The sequence below is a fragment of the Saimiri boliviensis genome, chromosome 21 (genome assembly GCF_048565385.1).
Source record: "Saimiri boliviensis isolate mSaiBol1 chromosome 21, mSaiBol1.pri, whole genome shotgun sequence".
In the NCBI taxonomy this organism is placed as follows: Eukaryota; Metazoa; Chordata; class Mammalia; order Primates; family Cebidae; genus Saimiri; species Saimiri boliviensis.
In genome coordinates this window covers 33,346,683-33,366,048 of record NC_133469.1, presented here as the reverse complement: position 1 = coordinate 33,366,048, position 19,366 = coordinate 33,346,683, and the positions used below count along the sequence as shown (strand labels likewise).

The 19,366-nt window shown below is 56.1% G+C and overlaps 2 protein-coding genes across 2 annotated transcripts; one reads left to right on the top strand and one right to left on the bottom strand.

The window, feature by feature from the left end:
- Positions 1-1,754: 1,754 nt before the first annotated feature.
- On the top strand, positions 1,755-7,758 carry PLA2G3 (phospholipase A2 group III). The gene is made up of 7 exons (XM_003938425.3): positions 1,755-2,438; positions 3,468-3,600; positions 3,864-3,998; positions 4,265-4,548; positions 5,220-5,352; positions 5,460-5,579; positions 6,337-7,758. The coding sequence occupies exons 1-7, from the start codon at positions 1,925-1,927 to the stop codon at positions 6,545-6,547; spliced, it is 1,530 nt and encodes a 509-aa protein (XP_003938474.1). The 5' UTR covers positions 1,755-1,924; the 3' UTR covers positions 6,548-7,758.
- On the bottom strand, positions 7,563-18,708 carry INPP5J (inositol polyphosphate-5-phosphatase J). Its single transcript, XM_010349124.3, has 13 exons — positions 18,520-18,708; positions 15,548-16,797; positions 15,071-15,184; positions 14,841-14,949; positions 14,525-14,641; positions 14,027-14,202; positions 13,497-13,608; positions 13,237-13,346; positions 12,910-13,093; positions 8,996-9,133; positions 8,750-8,827; positions 8,520-8,624; positions 7,563-8,347 (listed from the first exon to the last, which is right to left on the bottom strand). The coding sequence occupies exons 1-13, from the start codon at positions 18,622-18,624 to the stop codon at positions 7,841-7,843; spliced, it is 3,105 nt and encodes a 1,034-aa protein (XP_010347426.3). The 5' UTR covers positions 18,625-18,708; the 3' UTR covers positions 7,563-7,840.
- Between the last annotated feature and the right edge of the window lie 658 nt (positions 18,709-19,366).

The following is a 19,366-nucleotide window of genomic DNA, read 5'->3' as shown; positions in this document are numbered from 1 at the left end:
CGCTCAGATATCACAGATGCTGTGGCCCCAAAACCTTGGAACATGCTTTCTCCTGAATAAAGGGCTCCCCACCCAGAGGTATACTGAGGCTTTAGTGACGGTGTTTTGGGTGCCAGGAACTGTGCTGGGAATCTTACCCAACATCCTGTGAATGACTACTGTGATTATGCCCATGATACAGATGAGGAGACTAAGGCTCAGAGAAGTTAAGACTTCTAAGCCTAGGGTCAATGCGGAAACCCAAGCTGGATCTGTCTGACCTCAGAAGCTGGGCTCCTGGTATGATACCTCCCAGCCTCCCCAGGTGATGGGCAGGGAAGGGCTCGGTAACACAGAAAATGGGGCAGAGGTGGGTGGCACTTTCTATGATGGGAGAAAGTCCCAGCATGATGGGACTCACCTTTGTTCAGCTGTGTCCTTGCCCTTGGGAACCCCAAGTCTCTCTACCTCCTCTGCCACCATTTGCTCTACGCCAAGCCCCGTTTCTCAACCTCTGGGGAGAATGGGCTTGGCCCCCACCCTCTTTCCCTTCTCTTCATTCTACCCAGCTATGACCCTTTGAGCCGCAGGCCCAGGCTGGTTCTGAAGCTACAGAGATGGACCTGCCCACTCTGCGGCCCCCTTCCCCCTCTGCCACACAGTGAGCTCCCCCTCCCCAGCTCTGTCCCTGGCTTTGCCTCATTGGGGCTCATCCCCCTGGAATAGACTCAGACAGAACCTGGGGCAGGGGGAGGTTGGAGAAACAGCAGGCTGGTGGACAGATGGATGACAGCCAAGTCACTGTCCTGGCCAGCTGTGATCCCAGCCAGACCTCCCGAGAGCTGCACTCCCAGCCTCTAAGCCCTCCCCAGCTGGAGCTTGTCACCTGGGGTTTTTCCACCCTCCCTGAGTCTCAGTTTCTTCATCTGCACAATGGGTGTAAGCACCCTGGCCTTACCAGATGGTTGGAAGCTGGACTTTGGCACCCAGGAATATAGCCCTGGGTATAGCCCCTTCCTGATGGAGAACTTCCTGCTGCATGGGGAACATATGATGCCTGCTGTGCCCCCCAGGTGTCTGGGGATGGAGGTGGCCGCAGACATAGACCCTGGGCCACTCTCTGCTACTCTGGGGACCACAGTTCCTTCAAATCCAGAGCATCAGCCCTGCTTTATATGGTTCTCAAGGCCTGCTCCCGCTGTGTCTCCTCCAGTTATCAGATCAGGAGGGTTGCTTTTAGGCCAGGCTCGTGCTCGGAGTCCTGGGAAGTGGGGAGCCCCGGGGCCCTGTCCCCTGAGCATACCAAGAGCCTTTCTAAGAACCAGGACTTGGCCAGGAAGCACCCCAGGTGGCATTCCCTTTCCCAGAAGCCTTGGGAGCTCCCAGGCTGGTGGCTTCAGAGCCCCAGCCCTGCCCTCACCTCCTTCACTCAGCCCTGGCAAAGGTCCATGGCCCCTTGCCAGCCTGATGGAGATGGGTGCCACCACTGTGGTAAGGGTGACGAGGGTGGGATCTAGGGCACTCCCCAAAGCTCCTGAACCCTCTTCCTTTCCTTCAAGGAGATGTGAAAGCCCCTGTCTGGTCCCCACCCCACACACAGCCTAAGGCTTTGGCTCCCAGTCCCCATCCAGGCAGGGCTGGCAGCAGGTGACTGGAGCTGAGAAGGGCAGGGAGAGTAGGGGCGTGGGCCCTGAGGAAGTGCACTCCTCAGCCAATCAGCGCCCTGCCAGGCCGGTGGATTCGGTTACAAGCCCAAGATCACCCCACACTCCAGCCTCTTTCCTCCTCCTCCCCCCCCCCGCAGCTCCATTCATTGGTCCCGCCGCCGCCGCCGCACTGGGCCTGCTGGACTCTGCTTCCGTCCCACCGCTCAGCTGCTGCCTCGTGGGGCCACCAAGGGCAGGCATCCCAGGGGCTTTGTCTTACTGGGCTGGGCCAGTGCAGAATGCGGGTTCTGGCAGGGCTGTTCAAGATGCTGGGCTTCCTGGGGGTGGCCCTGGGGAGCTCCCCTGCCCTCTATTGGCACAGCACCTCCTGCCACTTGGCCAAGCCCATCCCTGGCAACCCCCTGGGGTCCCTGAGTTTCCTGGCCAAGGATGCCCAGAGACTGGTCCTGATCCATGCCCACTGGGATGCGCATAGGAGGCTGCAGGCATGTAGCTGGGAGCATGAGCCAGAGCTCACTGCAGCCTACAGTGCCCTCTGTGCTCATCAGACTGCCCGCGGCTCCTTCACCCACACCCCTGGACCTGAGCTGCAGAGAGCACTGGCCACTCTTCAGAGTCAGTGGGAGGCATGCCGAGGGCCTGAGGAGAGTCCAGCAGGGGCCAGGAAGAAGCGAGCAGCTGGGCCGAACGGAGAGCCTGGTGGAGGGCACCAGCGAGAGAAGAGAGGATGGACCATGCCTGGCACGCTGTGGTGTGGACTTGGAGACTCTGCTGGGAACTCCTCGGAGCTCGGTGAGCCATAGGGGTGTGTGGGTTTGGGGATCTGGTCGGGGAAGCAAGGTTTCTTCAGCTCTAGCCCTTACTCTCCTAGGCTGTGTGTCCTTGGGAGAGTGACTTGACCACAGTGAACCTCAATTTCCTTATCTGTAAAGTGGGAATAACCATGAATCTCATCATAGGGTGCTTAAATGAGGTCATGGTTGGGGAAAGTCTTATTCAAACCTGGGAGTCCTCATTAAATACTATCTGAGGGAGTCAGCAGGCTGCCGGGGTAGGGGGAGATCCAGGTTCAACTGAACCAAAAAGCCATTACCCAGGAAGAGGCTTTATGGGCACAAGGTGCCCAGCAAAATGGATGCTGAGACCAAAGGCTTGGGTTCAAATTCCACCTCAGCACATACAAGCTGAGCAAGTCACTTCTCCTCTTTGAACCTATTTCCTCACCTGTAAGATGAAGGTGATACCTTCTTTTCGGGACTGGCTGTGAGCCTGGACGTGGGAAGTGCCAGGCATGCGGGAAATGCTTAGTAAAGACTGCTCTTGCTTACATGGTAATAAACATAGATGAATTTCGTGCACTCTCAGTACAGCTGTCTGTGCATTTGTGTGCAGGGTCAGGGGAGGACTTGGCACCTGACTCAGAGCAGGTTGGCATCCTGTGGCAACACCTCCTTGTGCCAGTGAGAAAGGTTGCACCCTGCCTGTTTGCCATTCCATTCATAATTTTGGCATTTTACTTGGGGCATGGGCTTGGGAACTCTGGAGGCAGAGTCTATTTCCCCCGAGGAAGACCTTTCCATGCCTTTATGGGTGGGCTGCCTGGCATCTAGAGTTGCCCAACAGGAGCTGCAGTTTGGGTTCTCTTTTCCAGCTTTGAAACTCTGACAGTCCCACAGAAGGGCGAGTTATTGGTCTGAGGACCCCCATGGCGTTTGTGTCAGGGCTGGGGTGAGGTCTCTGCCTTCTTGCTCCTGGGGTGGGCATAGCTGGTGTGTGATGCCTAGGACCCTGCTGAGCTAGTGCCCCCTCCCCTCCCTGCAGGGGTCTTCCAGGGACCTGACCTCTGTTGCCGGGAACACGACCGCTGCCCGCAGAACATCTCACCCTTGCAGTACAACTATGGCATCCGAAACTACCGATTCCACACCATCTCCCACTGTGACTGTGACACCAGGTTGGTGGCAGGCAGCGAGGCCCCAGAGCTAAGGGACAGGGCGGGTTTACGCAGTTCCTGGGTAATCCTAGACTTTGGGATTGCAGAGGATCCTCAAGCTCAGCCAGCTTGGACCCCACAGTGCAGGTAGGAAAGCTGAGGCCAGAGAGAAGGGATGCTTGGACCCCAAACCACCAGCTGGGTAGTGGCTGGGTGGACTGGGAGAAGAGCCAGACAGCCCTCCGTGCCCCAGAGTCCTGTCCTGAGTGTCTGCTCTGGGGCAGGTTTCAGCAATGCCTGCAGAACCAGCGCGACTCCATCTCGGACATCGTGGGCGTGGCCTTCTTCAACGTGTTGGAAATTCCCTGCTTTGTGCTGGAGGAGCAGGAGGCGTGTGTGGCGTGGTACTGGTGGGGCGGGTACGTGGCCATCCCCTTAAGTCCCTTTCCAGACAGAGAGGGAGCCAGGGTCCAAGCCTGGTGAGGGAGGCCTATCCGTCTGTCTTCTAGGGAATGATGTTCCATCTTGCATGTCCTCGGAATGCAGACCCTCCTTGGGTATCCGCCATGGCCCGGTGGGATGGGGAATGGGACTGGCAGAGCATTGATCTCCATGGAGGTGACCCTGGGGGCTTCTGAGAGGGGGAATTCCTAGTCCCTTATTGCCACCAACTGCCGCCCCCCAGGTGTAGGAAGTATGGCACGGTGCCCCTCGCTCGCCTCCAGCCCAGGACCCTCTACAATGCCTCCTGCAGCTCCCAGACCACTTCCCCAACTCCCAGCCCCCAGAGCCCAGCCTCTCCCAAGCCTGGACAGAAGCAGCACCTTTGGAAATGGCCTCCACAGCAGAAAGGGTCCAAGCACCCCAGCAAAGCCAGCACCACAGCCCTCCAAGACCGTGTGGTCTCTCCTGGACTTGATGTAGCCCTCACAGGCTTCCAGGTCTCACAGGGTGGACTAAAACTTCAGGGTGAGCTCAGAACTTAACCCTGGGGTTCCCGGCATGAGGGGTTGTCCCTGCCTCTGTTTGGGGGTGGCCATGTATTGCCTGTTCTCCTGCCCCAGTTGCCTCCTGGGATCTCCCAACCTCTCCTATCAAATCACACTGCAGCATGGGATTTTCATAACCCATGAATTTGACCACATCTTGTTTGCCCCAGTGTGCACCCACCACCACGCCTCTTTATCTTAGCCAGTGATGTCCCAACACTCACAGGCCCTCAAGCCTTGGCCCCGCAGACCCTATCTACCCCCGGTCAAAACTCTTGTTTCACAAATTTCACTTGGTTCCTCAAAAGCAGCAGGCTCTCTCCTACCACGAGGCCTTTGCACATGCTGTTCCTCCTCTCCTCCTCTTCTTTCCCAGCCACAGTTTAGCAGCCTCTGCCTCCTGGAAGCCTTTCTTGGCTACTGTCAGTCTCTGGGCATCCCCCATGCAGCACTGCTGTGTTTAGGGGGCTGGGGGTAGGGAGGCACTCCCATAAGGGCAGCACACTGAGAGCACAAAGACCCCATCATGAAATGGAGGGAGATTTCGTGTGTGACTGAGCACATGTGCTAGTGTTTCTCCTGGATGGCACAGGCATTGGTGGGGCCTCCCTGGTGGACTGGGCTCCCATCAATACCACACCCATCCCTCAGGTGCCCACCGCGTCTGCCGCAGCTTCCGCCGCCACCTGGACCAGTGTGAGCACCAGATTGGGCCCCAGGAAACCAAGTTCCAGCTGCTCAACGGTGCCCATGAGCCCCTCTTCCACTGCAACTGCACACGCCGGTGAGTCCCCTTTGAACCCTTAGGGGTGGACTGCCAGCTGCTGGGCATGGGAAGGGGCCCCTTGCTGGTGAGGCCTTAACCCTGTCTGAACCTGCCTCTGTTCTCAGTCTGGCACGTTTCCTGAGGCTGCACAGCCCACCCGAGGTCACCAACATGCTTTGGGAGCTGCTGGGCATGACCTCCTGCTTCAAGCTGGCCCCTCCACTGGACTGTGTGGAAGGCAAAGAGTAAGTGACGTCAGAGCCAGGAGGGATGATGGGCTTTTCTCAAGGGGAGGGTTGCCTATACCCACTTTGAGTATCCGAGCAAAGGAGGAAACGGAAGGGATTGGGGGACCTCTGTGCCCCCATCCCCGGCCTCAAGCCTCCATCCCTGCCTGCCCCAGGTCCAGCTCTGCAGTTGGCCTCTGTGGGTTGCATCTTGACTGTGTCATTTGATTCCCACCTGACTTTGGCAATTGGTTTACCTTTCCAGGCTTCCATGTCTTTGTCTGTAAAATGGTTGTGGGAGCCAAGGAAATGGTACAAAGCACATAGGTCATGCCCTGTCTGGCACACAGCAAAATGTATGCTTAACTCTTACTCCTAATCCACAATCTCATTTGGTCTTGAACTCCTGGACTCAAGTGATCCTCCCACCTCGGCCTCCTGAAGTGTTGGGATTACAGGTGTGAGCCACTGTGCCCTGCTTTCATTTGGATTCTGATTCTCAAAGCCAGCTCCTTCTTAACTCTCCCATTTCATAGAGGAGGAAACTGAGGCTTCTGGCTTGGGTTTCCATAGTCAGCTAGTGGAAGAACCCAGGCCTCCAGGTACCAGCCCAGGTTTATTACACCCTTTCTCGGTGAAACCCACTCCTCTCTGCCTTGCTGCTGACTCTGGCCCCAGCACTCTCTCTCTCTCTGGGCCTCAGCCCCCCTGTCTGCAGAGTAGAGTGGGATCCTTGTCAGCCCTGATCGTCTGCCCCATTCTTCTCTCTTTACAGCTGTTTCAGAGATCCTAGGGCCATCAAGGTGGCAGCCCGGCACTTGCGGAGGCTTCAGCAGAGGCGACGCCAGCACCAGGATAAAAGCACAGACGAGAAGCAGGCATGGCCTTCAGAGCCCTGGAGAGGCCCCGTGTCATTCCACAACCAATGCCTGCAGCTAACCCAGGCAGCCAGGAGAGCTGACAGGCAGAAATCCTGGAGCCAGTGACCTGTTTCAGCTTTCCCGGGCACCATCCTGGACCTTGCCCGAGGCTTTGCCAGACCCTAGGAATCCCAGCCTCCTCTCCATAGGTTAGACTGAAGCATGGCAGAGGCTCTTGTGGACAATCAGGAGGCGGAATGGGGGCGGATCTCAAGGCCCAAATGCTGGACGACCGTGTCTCCTGCTGTGCTGGGTGACCTTGAGCTGAGACACAACTCTTTTGTGCCTGGACGTGGTGTTCAGGAAGCTCATTCTGATGCCCTGGGCTTTGGCCTTGACGGTGAGCATCACATACAGATGGGAATGAGGAAAGGGTAACTTATTGCAGCAGCCCCAGGCAGTACCAGGAGGAGGTACATATGTGTCCATGTTGCAAAAATAATCCATGCCTCAAAAACCTGTCTAGGGGAGCCCCAGTGCCTGGCTGTTGTGGCCTGGGGTAGCAGGTGGGAAGTTAGGGATGTCACAGAAATGTCTGTGTCTGAATCCAGGATTGGGGTGGATGTTGGAGAGGGCTTCTCCTCCCCAGGGCAGCCCCTTCTTTTAAGCTGATGTGCCCTTCCTGGCCCAGCCCTAAACCTAAATTCAAATCTCCTCCGTGCCTTGGTACAAGGGACCTCCCTCTTACACTCTAAGCCTTAGTTTCTGCCTCTGAAAAAAGGGGGTCTCTAAACAGGAGCTACCTCATAGGTTTGTTGAGGATTAAGTGAACCAATACATATATCACACTTAGCACTTAGCACATATTCCCTCCCACCACAACTAGCTGAACTGTGGTTTGGTGTCTGATTTTGAGGGGTTGATGAGGCCTCTTAAAAGCCTCAATTTGCTCACTTGTGAAATGGGTCTAAGAATAACACTGAACCCACAGGATTGTGGTGCAGATTAAAAGAGATGGCATGTAGAATGCATTCAGCTGGTGCCTGGTAAATGTCAGTTCTGTCATTCCCTTACCTCTTTTAGTCCCTGCCTCTGACTACCCCCATCCTAAGACTGCTAACAAGTAGAAAAGAGCCAGGAGTGAGGCTGGAGAATTTAATTCCTAATGGATGATCTCCAGGATTGGGACATCTGCCAGAGCTCCACCATCATCCCAGATGGGGGCCTGGGCGGGGCTTTGCTAATTGTCACAGTTGAGGTGCCAGGACTGAGTTTTGGGGGATCCCAGCTGTCCACCCCTGGCCAGGACAGAGTGGCAGGTGCAGATACAGCTGGAGCAGCAGCAGGAGAGAGGCAGGTGGGTTTGCAAAAGATTGAGGCAGAATGGTGGTCACCTTGGCCCATCTGCCTACCCAATCCTCAGGGCCCCAGGCCCCCTTCCTCCAGCCCCCGATGGCCCTGGGGACTGGGAGACAGGCTGTTGGGGACCGGGGCCTCCCGATCAGGTCCCCAGGAACCGCCACCACCAGGGTCTACAGTCTCTAGGCGAAAGGCGGGCAGCAGGCCCAGGCTTCGAGGCACAGCTGGTGGGAAGGCCCAGGGGCCAGGCAACCCAGCCGGCCCCTCTTCACTACTGCCCCGGCTACTGCCATCACTGCTCCTGTCAGGAGCCACCCGGGACAGGCAGCGGCTCTGGGGTGAGGGGCTCCGGCTGGCGCCACGGCGTTCACGTGATGAGGGCCGTAGGGCAAGACCAGGGAACCTGGCCAGTCCCGGGCTGCGGCTGCGGTGTCGCTTGGACTTGCCAGGGCTGGGGCTGCGGGACTTGGGTGCGAGGAGCTCCAGTGTGCTGTCGTCCTCTCCCTCTGAGCTGGTGCCTGAGCTGTCTGTGCTGCTGCTGGCCGACTCCGAGGTAGGGAGCGAAATCTGAAAGAAATGTGGTCACTGCTCTCCAACCTGACCTCCCAAGGTCTGCCTCTCTCACTGGCACATCTTGGGAGGTTGGGTGATTTGTCTGAGCTCAAGGAGCAAAATGTAGGGGATGTGGCATTTAAAAGATGTCTTGAGGCACCCCCAGCCCAGCACTCTGGCCACTTACCTGGAAGGGTTCAGTGACGCCGATAAGGATGCTGAGGTTGTGGCTGTAGTAGCCCAGGATGAAGTCTCCATGGCCCTTGGGCAGTGACTCCTCACTGAATGTTACCTGGTGGGCCCAGGGGTACAGGCCCAAGTTGGGATCAGGAAGGCCACCTGAGAGCCCCCAAGCTGAGTCCTGAGGTCCCAAGGGCAACAAGGACTTCCCCGGCCTTTCCCACTCCTTTTAAGTACCTGGTAGGTATTCCCGTCCACATCTTCATGTTTGGCCCACACATAAGCCACGTAGTCCTTGCAATGGCGGAAACCCACCTGGGGGATCAGTGTCGTAGAATCAGTGTTGTGATCCTCTAATGTCTGATGCAGCAGTCTCCCAACGTGGCATCAAAATCTGGACAAGCCATAACCCCACCATGCTGTCCAGCTGCTCCTCCAATCCCCTGTCTTCCCTGAGCCGCTGACTCCCACTGCCCCTCTCACCCGGTACAAGCCGATCCAGTCCCAGGAGCTGCGCGCGAACACTGTTTCCATGCGGTACCTCACCACTGCCTGCTCGGGCCGCACCCACTCATCTGCCACCTCCAGCCGCACCAGTGGCATGTCGTCCCTGAAGGCAAACTGTCCAGGCAAGGCAGGGGCAGGGGGTCACATCAGGGAAGACCCTCTAGTATTCCACACACTTAGGGCTCTTGGGCCTTAGCACAAATTTCCTGACAAAGGGCTTTTGAGGCCACTTTACAGACTGGGAAATTGAGGCAGAACAGGTCTAGTATAAATACCAAGCCCTGTGCAGCCTCCCAATCCAGGGCTCCTTCTGCCCACAGGCTCGTTAGGGAGTGAGAACATAGCTTTGAAGTTAGCAGACTCTGGATTTGACTCCGGCTCTGCCATTGACAGGCTGGGTGAGTTCCTCAGCCTCTCTGAATGCCAGGGCCCTCATCTGTAATCTCAGAGACTCTTTTTTATTGAGATGGAATCTTGCCCTGTCACCCAGGCTGGAGTGCAGTGGTGTAATCTCAGCTCAATGCAACCTTCTCACTGCCTGGATAATTTTTGTATATTTAGTAGAGGTGAGGTTTCACCATGTTGGCCAGGCTGTTCTTGAACTCCTGACCTCAAATGATCTACCCACCTCAGCTTTCCAAAGTGCTGGTATTACAGGCATGAGCCACCGCACCCGGCTAAACTCAGAGACTCTTATTTTACTCTTGGAGTTATTCAGCAGATTCAGTGAGATACCATTTGTAAAGCATCCCATAAATACCCCAGTATACCAGTAAGTGCTCAATAAATGATTTGTCTCTATGCTAGCAAGGAAGACCCGTAAAGTCCTATGACGTACTGGGTATTTTGGGGTAAGCTGAATATTCCCGAGCAGGCAAGAAGAGCTCTGGGTGGGAGGATGGAGACCTCAGTCCATTTCCAGGCTCTACCACTAACTTGCTATGTGACCTCAGGCCAGGCTCCAACCATCCCAAGATTCAGTTTCTCCAACTGAGTCTAAGTACTAAGTGGCTACTAACTATTACCTTGTCATCAGTCCATGAAGGAAAGTTATAACCATGCGTATCCTTACCCCAAGATCAACCTAGACCAACCAGAGGCACCACCTGAATGGGTGGAGCTGCTGAGGTGGCAGGCTGCCAGTATATTGGCCCACCTCTGTCCTTCAGGGAAGGGCTCAGGTGGTGCCAACCTCAGATCTTTGTCTCTTCCCCTTTTTACCTAGTTTCAGGTTTCTCTCGCTCAGCTTCTAAGCCGAGCTGTTCCAGAAGTAGCTGGCACATTCTTTCCCTGTTCCTGAGTTCCTAAAAGCAGGGGCTGGCAAGGGTAGACCTTTGAAAATGCCCTCCAAGGCCTTGGGGTGTCAAAACTCTACTAAGCCCTATTCTGACTGCATTGCCTTGGGTAAGAAACTTAAGTTCTCTGAGTCTCACTTTCCCTCACAGTAAAACAAGGAGGTAAGTTGGGGCATCTCGGGGCCTACTGAGGCATTCAAAGGGATGACATATGTAAAGTGTGCTACATGGGGCCTGGCATGTAGTAGATATTCAATGGGAATTTTTTTGGGGATGGAGTCTTGCTCTGTAGCCCAGACTGAAGTATAGTGGCATGATCTTGGCTCACTGCACTCTGCCTCCTGGGTTCAAGCAATTCCCCTGCCTCAGCCTCCCGAGTAGCTAGGACTACAGGTGCGTGCCACCACGCCTGGCTAATTCTTGTATTTTCACTAGAGATGGGGTTTCACTATGTTGGCTAGGCTGGTCTCAAACTTCTGACCTTGTGATCCACCCACCTCAGTCTCCTAGAGTGTTGGGATTATAGGCCTGAGCCACTGTGCCTGGCTGTGAAATGTTTTTAAAGGAACAAAGTCCTGGAGGGGCAGGAAGGACAAGGTGGATTATCAAAAGAAGTGTTTTTCCAGGTGAGGTTCCTGATTGCAGGTTAAATCTTCATGCCCAACCCTTTTGCCAGAGGTCATGGCAGGCCAAGCATGGGCATATTTCCATTCTCAGCTAAAGACATTGGCCAATGTCCCAGTGACTGGCCACGTGACAGAGTTACCAGGAAAAAACATTTTCTGGCCTCTACCGGGCTCCCTGTCATCAGATCAAGAGACTTGAAGAGCCCAGAGTTGGGGTTCAGGGCTGAAAAGATGGGACCTACCCTGCTCTGCCACTGCAGAACCTGTGTATGGTTTGGGGCATGTGCCTACCCCACGAGGAGCCTTTGATCTCAACAGAGAAAAACAGGGAGTGGACTACATGGTCTCACAGGTCTGGTTCTGACATTCCAGGATTTCCCCTTTTGATGTCAGCAACCAGAAACCTCAATCCTAAATACAATACTAAATTATAGTAACTACTTAAGAGTTCAGCTTTGTATTTTTTATATCTTTGCTCTCTCTCCCCATCACTACACACTCTCATAATGCTCGGCATATGGTAAGACAGTAAGTACTCAGTAAATAACGAATGAATGAATATGAATGAATGTTACGTGGAGTTTGATTTTGCTGGTCTTATTATATATGTGAATTTTTATATCTTTTCTTTTTTATTTTTAAGATACTAGTAGTGAAAAAGATGATGTATATGTGAATTTTTTTTCTTTTTTTTTGAGACGAGGTCTTGCTCTGTTGCCTAAGCTGGAGTGCAGTGGTATGATCACGGCTCATAGCAGCCTAGATTTTCCAAGCTCCAGTGATCTTCCCACATCAGTCTCATAAACAGCTAGGAATACAGGTGTGTACCACCTAGCTAAATTTTATTTGTATTTGTATTTGTATTTTTTTCCCGGAGACACAGTCTTGCGCATGTCACCCAGGCTGGAGTGCAGTGGCCCGATCTTGCTCACCGCAACCTCCACCTCCCAAGTTCAAGTGATTCTCTTGCCTCAGCCTCCCGAGCAGCTTGGATTATAGGCATGCACCATCATGCAGAGCTAACTTTTGTATTTTTAGTAAAGACAGAGTTTCCCTGTGTTAGCCAGGCTAGTCTCAAACTCCTGACCTTATGGGATCCACCAGCCTCGGTCTCCCAAAGTTCTGGGATTACAGGTGTCAGCCACCATGCCCAGCCTTTAAAAATTTTTTTTTTAGCGATGAGGTCTCACTATGTTGCCCAGGCTGCTCTTGGACTCCTGAGCTCAAGCGATCCTTCCATCTCAGCCTCCCAAAGTGTTGAGATTATAGGCATGAGCCACTGCACCAGCCTACAAGGGAATTTTAACATAAATTACCCTAAACCTTTCTCAAAAGATGGGAGTCAGAGATTAGTAGAAAAGGCATGGGCTCCAAGGCTGGGCATGGTGGCTCATGCCTGTAATCCCAGCACTTTGGGAGGCCAGGGTGGGTGGATCACCAGAGGTCAGGAGTTTAAGACCAGCCTGGCCAACATGGTGAAACTCCATCTCTACTAAAATGCAAAAATTAGTTGGGCATGATGGCAGGTGCCTGTAATCCCAGTTATTCAGGAGGCTTCGATGGGAGAATTGCTTGAACCCGGGAGACAGTGGTTGCAGTGAGCTGACATCGAGCCACTGCACGGGTGGCTGAACAAGACTCTATCTCAAAAAAAAAAAAAAAAAAAAAGAAAAGAAAAGAAAGAAAGAAAGAAAAGAAAAGGCATGGGCTCTGAAATTAGACTGGCTTGGGTTCAAATCCTAACTGTTCTTCTTCCTAGCTGTGTGAACCTGGGCAGGTGATGCCATGTGTCTGAGCCTCAGCTTCCTTATCTGAAAATGGAAATCACAACTCCATTCCCCCTCTGTTACAACAAAGGGATGCTGCTGAGGGCAGGTACAAGGGGTTATACAAAGGGTAATGGAGGCAGGCAGTGGTATATGGAGTTGGGTCTGGGGCTATTACGCAGGGAAGACAGGCCAGAACTCACCTGCAGGACGAACTGCGCAGCAACAGGCTTGTGGTCGCTGACTGTATATTCCATGTGGCTGCGGTAGCTGTGCTGGGTTACCTGGAGTCGGTGGCTCTCCCGTCCGGAGGGGCTGGGACCCCCACCTGGAGGCTTGACCTTCCACAGGATACGGTCTGTCCACGCTGGCTTCCGTTTCTTGGCGCTGCAGTCAGCAGGGGTACCCCAAGCTTCAGGAGCTGGGGATCAAGGTGCAACCCTCTGCCTTGCCTCCTGCCCCTTTTCCCAGTCTTCCTTTTCCAGAAGAGCTCAGCCCACTTTACCATCCCATCCTCAGACTGAGCTCACCTGGTATCATATTTGTTGGTACCCACATCAAACTTGAAGGTGGGAGCGAAGTTGAGGGGCCCCTCCTGAAAGCCCTTCAGAATGGGCCAGGTGCTCTTGGCCATGTTGAGCTGTGGGGGTCCAGGAGGGCAGAATTGGACCACAGCTTGGGCTCTGCCGCGCCCAGGGAGGGGTGGGGCAGGTGAGGACAGGGACGGTAGTCTAAGGTACAGGCATGTCCTGGGACATGCTCTGTGTGCTTCTAGGGCCAAGGACCCCACCTGGTCCTTCTCCCAGAGCTGATGGAGCTGGTCACTGTCGATGGCAAACTTGACAAAGTGCAGGTCGTAGCTCTCAATGCGGAAGTTCAGGTCCCCGAACCAGAACACAAGGCTGTTTGGGGTAGAGGATGGGGGTGGGGGTGGGGGCGGGGTGAGTGGCGATGGGTCCATGGGGGTAAGAGCTCAGCCCAGATCCTGCCAGGCCCCTTCCAACCAGAGGGGATGTGGTGAGTGGGTGAGTGGTGCCAGAGCCTCCAGCCCGCCAAAGAGCGGATAAGGAGCAGGGAGACTGGTCTACAGGAAATTAGATTCTGACCTTCAGCAAGGCGCTGCCCCTCAGCAAAGCTCCATCCTACGGGCTCCACCCTTCCCCAGCCAACTGTTCTCTGCTTTCGGGTTCTTTCTAGTAGTTTGGGTGGTCACTTACCCTCCTAGGCCCCGCTTCTCTGCATAAGCCCCACCCAAGCTGGTAGAAAAGCCCCCATCATTAGCTCCACCCAAGTTCCATTTGGCCCCACCCCAGCCCATACTCGTGATCCAGGATGCCCTGTGCGCCGGGGCCTTGGAACTGCTGGAGGCTGAGGATGGTCTGGAAGTTGTCCTTGCGCTGCTCCGCCTTGTCCATATGCGCGGGCAAGTGGCAGTTCAGGAAGCAGAGCATGTGCCCGAAGGCCGCCAGGCGCACGCTTACGCCACCCTTGTTACCCTAGGGAGGCAAGTTGGGCGGCTCATGGGCGGGGCTTAGGCCCGGAGGTGAGGCACTGGGGGCGGGGGTTGGAGAGGAGGTGCGGGTGGAAGGTGGGTGGGTCCTGTGGAAATGAGGAACAACAATGGGACACAGAAATGGGAGAGAAAAGGGCAGGGGTACAGAGGAATAGGGTGTGACACTGGGCGGAGCATGGGGAGGGGTGGGCCTCAGGGTAAAGGGCGGAGGATGGGAAGGGGACCTTGCGGGTGCGTTGGCCCCGGGGACTAATCTAGGACGCCCTAAGTATCCCATTCCCTTCTGGGCCCTCGCGCAGGCTCACCCAGTAGCCGCCCAGGCCAGTGCGTGTGCAGTCGGTCTGCACATCTCGCAGGAAGGGCAGGTGGTAGTACTTGGCGAACAGCAGCAGGATGACACCCTGCATCCTCACCGAACTCACCTGCGGCGGGAGGCCAAATGGCTGGGGAACAGAACACGACTCCTCCGCCCTTGCACCCACCTTCAGGTCTGCTCCTCCATCCACCCATGTCATGGACCCGGCCACAGAGGCCCAGCGGGCCCCACGGTGAGCCAGGGTACAGCTGGAGCCAGGAATTCAGCAGGGTCTCTGGCGCTCTAGGGGGTGAGGGGGGCGTTACCAGCACGAAGTTGAAGGGCCCAAGGGCATCCATGAACAGCTCACTCCACTGGTCGGTGAAGAGGGCATCCTTGAGTCGCTTGTTGATCATGGAATTCACTTCCTGCAACCTGAGGGGTGGGAGTGGGGTGGCCATCAGATTGGAGAGGCACCCTAGAGCCCCTGCCATGGATAGAGGGCCCGGAAGGCCCGAGGGTCTCAGGAGGGGGTCCACACGCTCTGCCACCTCACCCTATGGCAATCATGTCTGCACCGTCACTGTCGTCATCACCGCCCAGGTGGAGGAGGGATGTGACATCGTCTGGTGGCATGGCAGTGCCCACGTTCCATGTGACCACAGTGATCCTGCGGGCATGGGCATATGAGGGCTTAGTCCTGGCGCCACGCCCTCACCCTCAAGCTTCCTTTCACAGGACTCCCTGGCGAACTAAGCGGAGGCAGGTGTGGGCAAAAGCCCTAGACAGACGCACGGGAGGCCCGCATCTTGTCCCCCTGCCACAGTCTCCCTGGGGAGATCAGCTGAGATAGGGTAAGTTCCTCAGGAGGGGATACTGTCTTCTCAGGGTCTCAGAATAGGCCCAGCAACCCCCACCCCAAAGACTCTTCGTCAGAGAGGGAAACTGAGATAGAGCAGGCCAGCCATCCCAGAAGAATGGCTAACCTCAGAGCTAAGCCCCAGCCACCTTTCTTGGGAGAGGGCCCCCTCACCGGAAGCCGGGGTCGCTCTTGCAGGTGGGCTGAGCTGACCAAGGGGAGGATGACGGGCTGGATATAGAAGGGGAGGTGGTGACTGGGGCTGAGGCTTCTTGGGCCTGAAGGTTGGGGCTCAGGCACCTGCCAGGCCCTGTACTCTGGGTGCCAAGCCTTGGGAGAGCCATCTCAGGGCCTGGGGGAACACAGGGAGAGCGGTTGGGGGAGCGGCTTGGGGAACGGCTGGGTGATCGGGGTGGCTTGGGCAGAGGTGGGGGCACAGTCTGGCCTGAGGAGGCCCCAGGCCGAAAGGTGGGGGACAGAAGTCCAGGAGAGCGGGTCCCAGGCTCTGGAGGACCCTGGCCCACATCCAAGGGCAAGGTCTGGGGTGGCCGTGGGAAAACAGGACCCTCGAGGCTGCTGTGGAGGGCCTCAGGCCGGGCTCGGAAGGAAGGGGAGAGCCGAGGCTCTGGGGAGGTTTGGATGGAGGGTGGGGAGCCTGTAGGACCAGATGGCTGAGCTGGAGGCTGGAGATGCCCCTCAGAAGCGGGGAGAGGCCTAGGGGCCGGGGCATCCCTCTGTCTAGCTGGTGTCTGTCCCACAGAGGCTGGGGCCGATGCCATGGAGGCTGGAGCCAGGGCCTGCTCCTGAGAGGGAGGCAGAGCTGGACTGGGCACTGGGGAAGGGGTAGAGGTGAGTTCTGGGGGCTGCTCCTCAGAAACCAGGGCCAGGCTCAGGCCAGAAGCTGCCAGGGTTGGCTTGGGTCCCACGGAGGCAGGAGGCTCCTGCTTCTGGTCTCTGGAGGTTGGGGCCAGACTGGGCCCTAGGGTGGCTGGGGGAGATCTTGGCCCTGCTGAGGCAGACATCACCAGCTGGCCCAGGGACGTCGGAGCCAGGACTGAGCCTGTGGTCACTGGGGGAGCCTTCGGTCCAGCTGAGGCAGACATCACCAGCTGGCCCAGGGACGTCGGAGCCAGGACTGAGCCTGTGGTCACTGGGGGAGCCTTCGGTCCAGCTGAGGCAGACATCACCAGCTGGCCCAGGGACGTCGGGGCCAGGCCGGAGCTGCGGCGTGCAGGAGCTGTTCTCTGTCCTCCAGGGGTACACGGTGGAGCCAGGATTGCTTGGGGAGACGCCAGAGCCAGCCTCGGTCCTTCTGAGGAAGCTGACGTGGCTGCTCGTGGCCCCACAGGTGCCAGGGCCAACCTTGGTTCCAAGGGTCTTAGTGCTGTGCTCTTCTTTGCTGGGAACTGAAAACTTGAGTCCACCTTGTGGAGGACAAGTCACAGATTCAGAGTGACCCTAACCAGGACATTGGGCCTCAACTTTCATATAGACCCTGGCAAATTTTATCTAGCTAAGAAAGGCACATCTTTCCAAGGAAGTTCTTCCTACTATCTCACCTCAATCTATTCTGCTGCAGGTCAACTTCTGTCTTGGGGGAGATAGGACACAAAAGCCCATCCCCTCCTTTAAGTCTGAAACCTCTTTCCCAAATGGGGAAACTGAGACCCTGACTCAGATGAGGCAGAGTGTGAACCTTAACCTGAGGACTTGCCTTGCCTTCCTGGCTGGCACCCACACCCTGCCTGTTCTGGGCAGCTTCCCTAGGCAACCCTCCCACTGCAGTCCCTGGAGCTCCCCTAGCCATGGTCACTGACCTGACATCCCAGGTCTGGACACACTGGGTGCAGTCTGTTTCTTTTATTTTTTTATTGCCAAGATACAGACCTATGGGTATAGCCTGTTAAATACCTCTCCCTTCTGTCCTTCATGATGCCCAGGAACCCTCATGTCCCCACCACCCCCTAAACATCCCAAACCCCTTGGTTATAGCCCATTCTGTTTTCTCACCCATTCCCAGAGCTCCACGCAGCAGCCAGAGCTGGGGGCTGAGACTGGCTGTGTAGATTCAAAGCCCAGCTCTGTGTGACCTTAGGCAAGCATCTCCCTGCCCACGGCCTCAGTTTCTCTGTCTGTCATGAAGGGACGGGGTCTAGGGTCCCTGGCCACATTATGTCCTGGGTAATCTGTCTCACATCGTTTGCATTTATGAGCCCAACATTTGCAAGAATTCCATCTAGCCCCGTGGAATAGTCCATCCTCACCAAGTGTGAATCCAGCATTCAGAGCAAGTCCAGGATTCTAACTTGATCCTGGTGTCACATCTCTCTGTGCCCAGGTTGTGCCCTCTTATAGCCTCCACTTTCTCCCCAACCTGAAAGGACAGGCAAGGAAGTATCCCTTTTATGTCCGGCAGGTGGGTGGAGGGGAGTCACGGAGTCCTGCAGGGGCCTCTCCTCCTTCCCCATCTATTCTCTCTTTCCGATGTCCCCTATCTCCAGAAGACAGGATAAAGTGTCCTTTGCCAAGGAGGGCAGAAGGTCTGCACTTGCCCCAGGGTTGCTCTGGGTCAGGTAACAGAGCGCAGGGAGTCCCTGCCCCCAGAGATACAGTTCTGTCTCTGTCCCGTGTCCTTCTCGGTTCAGAGTACCTAAAACTCCATCTCCACTTCCCTTCTCAAACTCAGTTCTTTGAGGCTGCGTTTTAGGCACCCTCCTTGGCTCCAAGTGTCACACTGTGTGCCGGCTTCCCTGCAACCACCACACCGCCTCCAGCACTAACATCTTAGCCATCCCAGATGTCACAGTTTTAGTCTTCAGCGACAAGCCCCCTCATTTTGCATTGGTTCAGAGAGGAAAAGCAACTTGCCCAAGGTCACACAGCAAAGCTGGAGCACAGCTGGGTCCTCTGACACCCAGACCAGGGCTCTCCCGTGGGCTCCTGGAAATGGCTAACTTCATCTCTCTCTGGGCATCCTGTCACTACCCCTCAGCCCCCAGGGTGCTCTCTTCACCCAGTCCCTGCTCAGTGAGCAGAGGAAAGTACCAGCCCCTCAGTCAGGAGCACCAGGGTGCCTGCAGTGTATGTGGGGGGGTGTGGAACCAGGGATCGGGAAAGCAGGGGACACTGGGTCTCAGGGGTCTTACCTTGGAGGGTGCCCCAGTTTGGGCAACACCCTGGGGCATGGGCAGGGGACCCAGGCCAGTCCGTGTCCCTGGCCTCCTGCTGCCCCTGCTGCTCTGGCCCTCCATGTCTGCAGCCCCGGCAGCCTGGGCTCCCTCGGGCTCCTGCTCCAGCTCCACCGCTCCCGGGAACCAGTGATGTCATCAGCCATTTCAACCTGCTGAGAATTTAAAGGCACAGGCTCCCACTTCCCAGCCTGGAGGAGGCCACAGCAAGGTGGCTACCCCCTGGGAATCCTTCAAACTGGCTGCTGAGGCTGGAACTGCTAGCGGGTGGGGAGAGGAGAACGTACCCATCTGCCTGGCCCAGGTCCCAATTAGCAGCATGAAGGAGGCTGTCTGTCCACCCCCACCTTTCTGCCGTAGGCTTGGCCATCCCTTTGCTGCTGGGTGGGGCATTAACACACCTGCCTTAAGGTAGGACAGGTGGTTCAGAGGTCAGCACCCTCTCCAGGGCCTCAGAGACAACTGAGTCCTTGCCCTGATCTTGTGACCTTCCTGACTCCCTGCCAGCTCAGAGCTTGCCCCGGCCCCCACCCTTGCCCCATTTTCAGGTCTTGGTGCCACCCCCACCACCCACCCCAGGCTCTATCCTTCCCAACCCAGAACCAGACACTGAGGCTCCTACCACTGCAGTCCTTTCCCATCTCGGGCCTCAGCACCAGCCTCTTCTCTTCTGCAGACACCTAGCTGCCCTCAGATGTCCCCACAGCCGGGCCTGACCCAGCCCCGCTTCTCTCAGCTTTCCCCTCTCCAGTATTCGCTGGATGTGGTTTGGGTGGGTGACTTGCTCAAGGTCACCTGGTGAACT

Coding starts and splice junctions, on each gene's coding strand:
- PLA2G3 (XM_003938425.3), top strand. CDS start 1,925: ATGCGGGTTCTGGCAGGGCTGTTCAAGATGCTGGGCTTCCTGGGGGTG. Junction 3,601..3,863: donor CACTGTGACTGTGACACCAG/GTTGGTGGCAGG, acceptor GCTCTGGGGCAG/GTTTCAGCAATGCCTGCAGA. Junction 5,353..5,459: donor CACTGCAACTGCACACGCCG/GTGAGTCCCCTT, acceptor CTCTGTTCTCAG/TCTGGCACGTTTCCTGAGGC.
- INPP5J (XM_010349124.3), bottom strand. CDS start 18,624: ATGGAGGGCCAGAGCAGCAGGGGCAGCAGGAGGCCAGGGACACGGACT. Junction 13,609..14,026: donor CAGGGCATCCTGGATCACGA/GTATGGGCTGGG, acceptor TACCCCAAACAG/CCTTGTGTTCTGGTTCGGGG. Junction 9,134..12,909: donor CTGCGCAGTTCGTCCTGCAG/GTGAGTTCTGGC, acceptor TTGCCTGGACAG/TTTGCCTTCAGGGACGACAT.